The sequence below is a fragment of the Megalobrama amblycephala genome, linkage group LG3 (genome assembly GCF_018812025.1).
Source record: "Megalobrama amblycephala isolate DHTTF-2021 linkage group LG3, ASM1881202v1, whole genome shotgun sequence".
NCBI classification, from domain to species: domain Eukaryota; kingdom Metazoa; phylum Chordata; class Actinopteri; order Cypriniformes; family Xenocyprididae; genus Megalobrama; species Megalobrama amblycephala.
This window is the reverse complement of record NC_063046.1, coordinates 52,506,175-52,518,109: the sequence shown is the minus strand read 5'-3', so window position 1 is coordinate 52,518,109 and position 11,935 is coordinate 52,506,175. Positions and strand designations below refer to the sequence as shown.

The 11,935-nt window shown below is 35.3% G+C and overlaps 1 protein-coding gene across 1 annotated transcript; it reads left to right on the top strand.

Moving 5' to 3' along the window:
- Window positions 1–1,107: 1,107 nt before the first annotated feature.
- Window positions 1,108–7,057, top strand: gba3 (glucosidase, beta, acid 3). The gene is made up of 5 exons (XM_048186029.1): window positions 1,108–1,333; window positions 1,726–1,950; window positions 3,150–3,958; window positions 4,098–4,221; window positions 6,666–7,057. Exons 1-5 carry the CDS (start codon window positions 1,258–1,260, stop codon window positions 6,875–6,877), a joined length of 1,446 nt encoding a protein of 481 aa, XP_048041986.1. The 5' UTR covers window positions 1,108–1,257; the 3' UTR covers window positions 6,878–7,057.
- The last annotated feature ends 4,878 nt before the right edge of the window (window positions 7,058–11,935 follow it).

Below are 11,935 nucleotides of genomic sequence, written 5' to 3'. Positions count from 1 at the left end.
TAGTAATTTCCATCACTTTTCCAGGCCTGCAAATTGCACTTAAAAATGACCCTTTTTACTAAATATTTTCCTTGATAATAGGTCATTAAACTTCATTAAATGGTTGCTGATCTGTGACATTCAGTACTTTATTTAAAACTATGTTAAACAGTGTGCAGTTTTATGACCTCACCTCACATTCATTAAGAGACTACATATTTCTATTTGTAAAAATTCATTTGTAACACCACAGCACTATTTAAGATTTACACAAAATAAAAATTAAAAGGTAAGTATAGCTGTCAGGTTATAACACCAAAAATATGCTTTTCCTTATACATTATTATAAATTTTAACCTAGAATTTGTGTGAATATGAATATATATAAACTTTGTCATCTAAACATGTAAGAGTCAACTGACCCACTTCTAAAGTTAATGAAAAAGTGCATCCATTTCCTTTAAAGTTATGGCTTTCCTTTACAAAACCACACACACAAAAAAAGTGCAACACAATACTAAAGGATCCTTGATCTATTGTGTAGGTGCTCATTTGTTTTTTGTGGCCCTCACAAAAGGCTCTCTTTACACTGCAGCAATACAAACAAGTTTAGACAGGTTGGCAGTAGTAAAAAAAAAAAAAAAAGTTTCCCCTATCTGAACAACCTGAAGAGAACAATGCCTTGTGTGCAGCTTTTGTGGCTCTGAATCGAGCAGAGATGTTTCTGTTTCCTATGGGAACATCAATCTTTCCCATACATTGTCATTATGATCAGGAACAATTTAAAGCCATTTGTGAAGAGGACTGCAACTCATACAGGTCAAAGGTCTCTGTCCTCGGGGCTATTCAGATTTCATTCCTATTTGTGTTATTTGCTCTTCAGTCTCTTACTAAACATGAGATAAGATAAACTCCTGCATTTCAATTCGATGAGCCAAAACACAAGTTATGTTTCAAGTCACTAGTGTAAATTAAATAAAATGTTATACATTTGTATAATTCAATTCCCATGTAGAAACGTATTTTAACGGTGTTAAATGAACAAAAAAATCGTTTAAAAATTAAAATGTATCTTGTAAAAGATTCGCTCGGTCTCGTGCTGGAGGTGCGCGATGACGTAACACGCAGGGGCGTGCTGACGTTCACCGCTGACTTTAAGCGGCGCTATTATCGAAACTGAAGCAGAGCATATGCAGGATTTAGTCGATAATAAGTGTTTTTACTCCCTTTAATAGCGCGATAACTTTGTCTAGTTTCCCCTTAATCGTTGGCTTAAAAATGTCTTTACTGGATGTCACCGTATTTCCAAAAGACTTTGCGTGGGGAGCTGCGACTGCTGCTTATCAAATAGAAGGTACATTTACACTTGTAGTGTTCATATTTACTGTAGTAAACGTCGCGGTGTTTATTGAATTTGCTTCACGACGTGCAGATGCAGCATCTGCAGAATGCATACAATAGCATCAATTTGCAGTGTTTTTAATGTGGTATCATTACATTGTCATGTTTTTTGGACAAATACCTTAGTAATTATATGGTCTTTTTTCTTTAAAGTACATTATAGTACCATGGTAGGCTGATATCACTGTACCATAGCACTGCTACAGTACCTTATGTTAAAGGTAGATGTGGACTGTTGGTTTGTTATTCTGTAGCAGTCAAATTTTCAACTTTGTTATTTGATAGTTGTACATGACAAAAAATGAAATGAGATTACGTATAATGGGTTCTTAAACTATCTTGCAGGAGGCTGGAATATGGATGGTAGAGGCCCCAGCATATGGGACACATTCTGCCACACCAAAGGACGGGTGTTTGAAGACCATACTGGAGATGTAGCCTGTAACAGCTATCAACTCTGGAAAGAAGACCTGAAATGTATCCAACAGCTTGGTCTCACCCATTACCGTCTGTCCATATCCTGGTCACGGCTCCTTCCCGATGGAACCACAAATCATGTCAATCCAAAAGGTGCTCAGGGCAAAATTACCCTTTGTGTGAGGTTCATGAGAGTAAAAAAAAGTCAATCCCTTGTTCTTTTTCTGCGCTAAACAGATTTACAAACACTGTAGATGATACTTTGAAATCATTTTTTACTAAAAAAAACACAAAAAGTAGAATGGGATATAGGCCTAAATAGCATAAGTATTCACCAGTAGGAGCAGGAAATTATGAAAAATGAGTCAAAATGCTTCTAGCATTCTTAGTCCATGAAAAGGTTTGAGTAAACAAAACATAAACTTTTGCGTGTTTCTTGGTTTTTGTTTCAGCTTCAAATAATTGTTTACCATTTTACCATGTTTAAAGTTATTTTTTATGGAATATTGCAATGTTTATTATAAATTATTTATCTGTGCACTTTTTTTTAATTCAAGTGCCCTTGTAATAGTTTAATCAAAAACCTTTCAACCACATCTCTTCTGATGATGTGTTACTCACATGAAATCATAGCAATTAACGATAACGGTCCAATCAATAGGTTCATTGCAGCAGTGCAATGATGTCATGAGTCTGGAGGGCAGGGAGTGATTTTTCTATATAGGATTCCTATCAAAAACGTAAAATTCGCATGTTTTGCATCGTTTATGGTTGCTCTAATCGTTAAAATCGAGAACCCAGAAGGTGTTTATATCGTTTACATAACTTATACCGTTTTTTATAACTTATTTCATTTTTTAACTTTAAAAGTTGTCACCTTTTATAATGTTTTGCGTCTGCTGATACTGAAATGAATATGGATACCTGCTTACCTTTTGTTTTTGACATGGTTAAATATTCACATTCTTCATGCTATCGTTTGCAGGGAAGAGAAGCTATTTTATCCCATTGAATGGTAATTTGATGTTTTGTTTCAGTTTCAGTTTTGTAGAATTACGTTCAAAATATTTGTTGCTTTCGGTGACATGAACTCCATGAAATTGCATACAGCGCGGGAATTGAAGATCGGATTTATATCCGTTTTGCGGAGACACATTTATGTGGCCATGTGTAAATGCAATCGTTTTTATAAATCAGGTAGCTATCTGATCAGAGAAAACGCATGAAGTGACCAGGCGTAACAAGCCCTAAATGATTTAAATGTTTGACAGTCTGCAAATTATTGTTACCTAAATCATTACACTCCCTGAAGTTGCTTACCTGCGTGTTTGACCCTTTTTCATAACCCTCAGGTGTGGCGTATTATAACAAAGTGATCGACGATTTGATTTCTTGTAATGTGACGCCCATGATCACATTGTATCACATGGACCTACCTCAAGCCTTACAGGATCTTGGCGGATGGAACTCGACAGATATTGCTGACATCTTTGAAAGTTATGCCAGGTTTTGCTTTAAGACCTTTGGGGACAGAGTAAAGCTCTGGATAACACTGAATGAGCCCTATGTTTGTGCCAAGTTGGGCCATGAGGATGGCAAATTTGCCCCTGGGATCAAAGATCCAGGAATATCAGTCTACTTGGCTGGGCATAACATGCTGCGTGCCCACACCAAAGCCTGGCATACTTATAATGATCATTTCAGGTCTTTACAAGGAGGACAAGTGTCTCTTGCTCTGAACAGTGACTGGGCAGAGCCGTTGGACCCGGACTGTCCTAAAGATGCTGCAGCCACTGAGCGCTACAAGGCTTTCACTCTGGGCTGGTTTGCCTGGCCTGTGTTTTGCACAGGAGATTACCCAGAGTCCATGAGGTTCAGGATTGAGACTAGGAGCTTGGATGTGGGATACAAGAAGGGCTTACGGCTACCACACTTCTCAAAGGAAGAGCCCACTCCTCTGGGTACAGCGGATTTCTTTGCACTGAACTATTACACATCTCGGAAAGTAAAAGATCTAAGTAGTGCTAGTAAGAACAACGAGCTCAGTTATGTGGGGGATCTGGGGGCAGAGGGGGTTGTTGACCCATCATGGCCCATATGTGGGGTTCAGTGGTTGGCTGTTGTTCCTGATGGATTGCGGAAATTGCTAAAATATATAAAGGTACTTTTATTTATTTGTACAAGTGCACAATTTTCTCTATCTTCCTTTTATTTTCTTTTAATTAGGAGTATATTTATTAGTGATTTATATATTGGCATATTAACAAAATAATTTACATTTGCTTGTTTTGTTTTTTTAGGACACCTATACCAGTCTGCCCATCTATATCGCAGAAAATGGCTTTTCACAGATGGGCCCGGTTCAGATTGAAGATGCCGACCGCTCTCAGTTTTATCAGGACACTCTGCAGGAAGTTGGCAAAGGTACTGTCATATTACCTCTGCGCAATGTATAATAAATAACTGAAGAGTACAAAGTTCATTTTATACAGACTAGTAATGCCCTTGTGAAAAAAGAAATGTGCTTCAAGGCAAAAGAAAATAAAAGTTTTTCTTAAAAAAAAAAGTACTTGCAGATGATATAATTTAATGAAATAAAAGGCCACTTAAGTGTACTTAAAGGGTAGGTAACACACACAGTTTCTACCAATATCATTTTAATCTTGAGTACCTATAGAGTAGTATTGCATCCTTCATATCTCTGAAAAGTCTTTAGTTTTGTCATATTTATAAAAGATAGATATGGCTGTACCGAGTCTTTCTGAAAAAAGCAGAGCTCCTGGAGGCGTGCCTGCAGTAGGCAGAGCTAAAGAGTCACGAGCACACGCAGCTTTTGTGTAGAGATCGTCTGCAAGCTGCGAAATAATAAAAAGGGAACAAAACCGTTCGCGTTGTTTACATTTTATGCACTTGCACGCCGATTGCCAACAAAACACAGACATCTGATGCAGCTTTACTCACCACCCGCGATCTGCAAATCCAGTGACAAACTAGGACTTGTTTATAAAGCATTCATCACCGAAATTCTGGGAACAAACAAACATACACGCACAAATCCGTTTTTTTCCCCCGGAAAAACAAACTTCATCCACTGTTCCCTTAAAGGTGCCATCGAATTGAAAATTGAATTTATCTTGGCATAGTTGAATAACAAGAGTTCAGTACATGGAAATGACATACAGTGAGTCTCAAACTCCATTGTTTCCTCCTTCTTATATAAATCTCATTTGTTTAAAAGACCTCCGAAGAACAGGCGAATCTCAACATAACACCGACTGTTACGTGACAGTCGGGGTGTACGCCCCCAATATTTGCATATGCCAGCCCATGATCAAGGCATTACACAAGGGCAGCCAGTATTAACGTCTGGATCTGCACAGCTGAATCATCAGACTAGGTAAGCAAGCAAGGACAACAGCGAAAAATGGCAGATGGAGCAATAATAACTGATATGATTCATGATAACATGATATTTTTAGTGATATTTGTAAATGGTCTTTCTAAATGTTTCGTTAGCATGTTGCTAATGTACTGTTAAATGTGGTTAAAGTTATCGTCGTTTCTTACTGTATTCACGGAGACAAGAGCCGTCCTTATTTTCATTTTTAAACACTTGCAGTCTGTATAATGCATAAACACAACTTCATTATTTATAAATCTCTTCAACAGTGTAGCATTAGCCGTTAGCCACGGAGCACTATCAAACTCATTCAGAATCAAATGTAAACATCCAAATAAACACTGTACTTACGCGATTAGACATGCTGCATGACGAACACTTTGTAAAGATCCATTTTGAGGGTTATATTAGCTGTGTGAACTTTGTTTATGCAGTGATAGAGTCGAGAGCTCGGGAGGGGGCGGAGAGCGTGTGATTTATAGGGGCCGCAGCCTGAATCGGCGCATTTCTAATTATGCCTCAAAATAGGCAGTGAAAAAAATTATTTAAAAAATCTATGGGGTATTTTGCAACTTCACAGACACATTCAGGGGACACCTTAGACTTATATTACATCTTGTAAAAAAACATAAAATGGGTTCTTTGGGAAGCTGAAAAGGGTAATCTTTCCCTCACAACCAAAGTCACACACCTTTGGTGACAGTCTCATTTTGGAGGCTCTGGTTGGTGTGTGTGTGTGTGTGCACGCTTTTCAGGGAGAAGTGGCCATACAAGGAATTCCGCCCTTTATTACGTGATAAAGGGCCATACTCGGAAAAAACTCTCCAAAACACGGTCCGAAACCGGAAGTAGTGTATTTGGCACAGAAATACTCCGTCATATGTCCAACTTGTGTTTTGAAACTTTGGCCATGTTTAGCATGAGAATGCAACTCTTTAACAGTGTAAATAAGTCAGAAAGCATGAAACAGAATTACACCCCCCTTTACAAAGAGAGTACAATTTCATGACACACTTAAGTACACTTTTTTGAAAGTGCTCTTTGTAAAAATGTCAAATGAAAAGGTTTTTTTTTTTTTAAAAGTGCATCTTTAATTATTATTGACTATATAACATACTAAAGAAGAATGTGTAATGTACTAGATTATTATTAGTGTACTGTTATTCAATATTACATTCATATTTTAAATGTACTAAATTGCAACTTGTTGCAAATGTGTGATCATAAATATAGTTAAATACATGACATATTAATTTCAACAGAAATTACATTGCTGTAATAAATACTCTTAAAAGTATGCTTATTTATTTTTCACAAGAGTGACTGTAGTCCTGAAATTGTAAAATCCAGTTATTCCTTGTAGCTTTGAGACCCAGACTTCTGGAAGAATTTCAAATATATATACTATATTATAATATGATGGGAGCTCTGTTTTGAGGATCAACTGCATGATGTTTTTGTCTTCCAGCTATCAGTCAAGATGGAGTGAATGTAAAGGGATATTTTGCCTGGTCACTGCTGGATAACTTTGAGTGGAATGATGGCTTCAGTGTGCGCTTCGGCTTGTTTCATGTGGATTTCTCTACACCTGAACTGAAGCGCACCATTTACCGCTCAGGTAGAGAGTATGCTGCTGTGATATCCAAACATCGCTCTCAGACCAAACTGAAGAGCATTTAACAACATTACTATGAAACAAAAATCAACATTATATTAAACATGAAGAAATGACATCAGGAAATGTCTAATGAAAAATGATTTGCTTTAGCTGAGGGCAAGAAAATCAAGGTTTCAGTTTGAGTGTTTTGTTGATATATGCTGCCTCTGTGTGGTCCAAAATGGTATTAAATGTGGAACAGCATTTATATTGGCTGGAATTGCTTTATGCCAGATCTACAGGCATTACACAGTCCTAATAGTGTAAAATGAGAATGTGTATGAGAAATTAATGTAACAGTTTGTAGTAATTTTATATGCAAACTGAAGTGTCGTTAACTGGATTGCACATGTAATTACTATTGAAAATGAGGTTATGCTAAACCTAACCGCAGCCTTAAACTCCCAAGGGAGTAAATGACTTTAAAAATTAGGGTTCTAATTATTCACCCAGTAACAGCCATTATTGCATCCTATAAATTAATAAAATTCAAATTCGACATTCGAATTATTATCTTAAAAAAATGTTTGAGTGGTATTTTTATTTTTTTTGTCAAATTGTATTATTCAGATTATTTGAATCAGAGCACAAGTGTATTAAGCAACATTGGAAGTGATTTTTAATCCAGTCAGGCTTTATACAGGTTTCTCTAAATTAGTTTATTTAATTGTAACATTCAATCACCTCCACTGATGGACAATTATAAAGGTGTCAAATTAATGGAGGCACATTTTTATTGGAATATACTTGTTATATTTTGACAGACCTTATGAAATATTCAGCAACAAGGGAACTCATTAGATTAATATAAATTAACTGAATAATTTAGCTGCTAATTAACTATTTCCAGTATGAAGTAGATTATATTCAAAACCTGGAACTTGTGTCTCAGTCCTAACAGGGTTCCCACGATTTAAACCTGGAAATATCGTTACATTTTTGTGCTTTTCAGCCTGGAAAAAGTCACGGCAATTAGCAAAATCCTAAAACGATTTTTGGTTATGCTCAAATATTTCATTGGCTAAAAAATGGCTTTTTGTGAGTGCATTCTCTATAAAGATATTTTTAAAAATCCTTATTTATTAATCACGAACCGCTAGATAATTCATGGAAAAGCACTGGTTAAGAGGTGTGGGAACCATGTTAGATGAGCATCCTATAGTTTTCAGCATCTGTGACAGTATGTGCTGATTGATATGGCTCCAGTGTTGAGGAAGATGCCAGCAGGGAGTGAAAGATGGTCCAGGGGAATAAAGAAGTAGAAACAGACATGGCCTGCAAGATAAAGGCAGTCTCAATGAATAAACCACAGAAGAAGAAGAAAAACAAAGTGTGTATGCAAGAGAATACATTTCAAAGTGCCTTACCTAATAAAGTCAGATTCAGCACTACTTTTATGATGATGCAAGTGTTCAGTTTTGTCTTTTTCATATCATAATTCATCGGCAGACCAGAAAGTAACAATACACCAATAACTAATGTTTTATGTAATTACAATACTTGAACGAAGAACCTTGTGAGTGACTAAATGCTTCCAATCAAAGAAATATTGAATATTTGTCAAATGAACATGACTGAGGCCTTCCTCTGCAAATTTACCAGTTTCTACAAAATAGAATTATTATTTTATCTAATTCTAATAAATAATAGAGCCTTTGGTGGTTCAGTGGTATTTCATGATAAATATGAAATAATAACAGTGAACATAAATGTAAATGTTTATATTAAATATTCTCAAGCCCACATTTATTTCCCGATTTTAAATCAAAATGATATACTATGGAATTCATATTTAACATCTTCGGTCAGTAGGCATTCACAAAGATAAAAAGATCTTTTTATGGAAATGTAAAGGATAGAGCATAGGAGATGGCAATAAAAGTAAACTCTCCCATACTGTCGTGACATTCAATTGACTGACTACAGCCTGTTTGGACTGAAGTGAATGGGAACACTAATGGCACAATTACAAGGGATTCGCCATTTCTGCTGGCATGAGGACTGTACTTTCAGCAGCCAGTTCAGTGTGGCATGTACATTTTCAGTTCCATTTAGTCCTGAATAATAGGCACTCACTGTGAACTGTCATCATCTGAGTGGCTGAAAAAGGCCTCCCTTGGGCCCCAATAATGACAGGATTATATTCTCAATTGATACTGCAGAGTCTTTGTTTGTGCAAGATCCTTTATAAAAAAAATCCTCTATAAGCTTTAAACCACGAGTCTACAAAGATTATTGCACCAAGTACATTGCTATTTTTACTGAAAAATGATTGGAATTCACACATTCAAGCATGGTCTTTGCAAACCATAACACTCTGAAAAGAGATTAATATTGACAGTAACACAACTAATGTCCTCATAATTTCTGTTCAGCCATATTCTCGTTCACCCTCTTTTGAAATGAAAAAACAGTGTTGCAGGTAATGCATTACAATTAACGCGAGTAATCAGATTACTTTTTTTAAAGTAATTTAATGCATTACTTTTAAATTTACAATAAAAAATCTGAGTTTACTTTTTCAAATAAGTAACGCACTTACTTTACTTTTTCTCATTTATACATTGAAATGTTTTCCTCATGTTGAGAGAAATCAGGAGTGAAGCGCTGTGTAAACATGATGGTTTTTGTAGTTCTAGACTAAATGTGAACATTTACTCATCTCACTTGCACATAAACACACTCAGAATATTACCTGCAATAATGAAACATGTTAAATAACACAAATACTTTGTCTTTAATCTCACTTTATTAACCAATGTCTTTGCTGCTGACCTTCAAAGATACAATTCAACTTTTATTTATTTATTTATTTATTTTTTATTAGAGTGTTAAACTTTCCTCTCCTGCATCCTATTCTTCTGCAATCCAGGTGTAAATTTGCATTTCCTTCAGCCTGAGGCTTATTCATTTCACTTTTGGTGTGAAAGAACCTTTACATTTGCCAAAAATACAACTTTTTTTCGTTATTTGAAAAACAAGCAAGCTCAAAAATAATGCAAAAGTAACTTTACTTTCCGTAAAAGTAACTAAGTAAAGCAAGTTAGTTAATTTTTTAGGGAGAAATGCAATATTGTAACACATTACTTTTAAAAGTAACTTTCCCCAAAACTTGGGGAGGCTTTGAAAGTGTAGCTTGTCAAGCAAACCACAAGCAAAATAAACCTACAAGCTACAAAAAGGGTAATTTTTACTGAATCAAACTTTCCTATGCTACGTATGAGAGAGAACCATTTAGGTGGGTGTGTTCAATTCTTAACTAAGAGTATCTGTTCGCACTACACTACTACTCGTTTGATCAGTTATCTAGAATTGACACTATTATGTCACGCTATTCTCTCAGACTACTGACAAACATATAGCTAAGTTAGTTGCTACTTTTAGTTGGTTACTTCTCAAACCAGATTCTTACCACTGCACAAAGTAAATTTCTTACGCAGTATTTTTGTCTTGTTTTCCGGTACAATATCTAAACAGAAGTAATTTACTTAAAGGATTAGTTCACAAAATTACCCCATGATTTACTCACCCTCAAGCCATCCTAGATGTATATGATTTCTTTCAGACGAATACAATCGGAGTTATATTAATAATCATCCCGATGCTCCCAAGCTTTACAATGCCAGTGCATGGAAACCACCTGTTTGAAGCTCAAGATCGAAAGTGCATCCATCCATCATAAACATACTCACTCTAAAAACTAATTCAGGGGACCTTTAGTCATTACTTAAATATATATATTGTTGTGAAATAAAAAATCAAGTTCTGAAATGCTGTTAGACTTTTTACTTGTAATTGTTATTTTATTGAGCTTGGATGACACAAATTATGCCTATTGATTCGATATACTATCATGACATTTTCAGTTAATCAAAAATGTATTTAATTTTAAGTTCTGTTAATGTAAAATACAATCTGATGACGTGTAAACGTGTTTCATTGTTTTGAGTTGTATGAACACTTCTTTTAATTTAGACGAACTTAAGTTAAGTAAAACTGGGCTGGGATTTATATTTCCCATCATGCTTTGCCCATGGCACTTGAAAGGGAGAGTAAATGCTAAAATTAAGTGTTATATAATGTTTTTTGCACAAAATTAATGGTAAGGGAGATTTAGCAGTAATTAGTGTTTTGTTATGCTAATTTAGAAGAGTTTCTGTTAATGTGGGTTTTTGGAGATTTACCATCATGGTGACAAGCGGTGCATGGTAAGTTCATGTTACTTAGAAATGCGTTTTATTGTGTCCAAAAAGTGTCTTCACCTTACTTAAAACATTATGTTGGATCAACTTAAATAGTTGCATTCATGTTGACAATTTTTAAGTTCATGTTACTTAGAAATGCGTTTTATTGTGGCAAAAAAACGTCTTCACCTTACTTAAAACATTATGTTGGATCAACTCAAAATATTGCTTTGAATTAATGTAATTCTCACAATTGGCTTAAGTTAAAAATTCTAGTGGAAAAAGTTAACATTTTTTTTTGTTGAACCAATGTTTTATTTTTTAGAGTGCTCCACACGGCTCTGGGGAGTTAATAAATGCCTTCTGAAGCAAAGCAATGCATATATGTAAGAAAAATATCCATATTTAACTTGTTATAAAGTAAAATAACTAGCTTCCGCCAGACCACCTTCCATATTCAACTTAGGAAGAAAGTGTAAAACTCTTGCAGTTCAAAACGCTTACGCTACATCCTACGCCTTCTGTATTCAACATACAAAACAAGCGTAAAAGACATGGTGGAAGGCACTCTGGCAGAAGCTAGTTATTTTACTTTATAACATGTTAAATATGGATATTTTTCTAACTTATACGCATTGCTTTACTTCAGAAGGCCTTTATTAACCCCGTGTGGAGTATGTTTATGATGGATGGATGCACTTTTGATCTTGAGCTTCAAACAGGTGGTTTCCATGCACTGGCATTTAAATCATGGGGTAATTTTCATTTTAAAGTGAACTAATCCTTTCAGAAGATATTAAGTCTTGTTTCCTGATAAAATGATCAAAATTAACTTTAAATGAGAAAAAGTAATGGGGTAAGAAAAATAAACTTGTTTTCTTTCTGAATTGTGTTTAT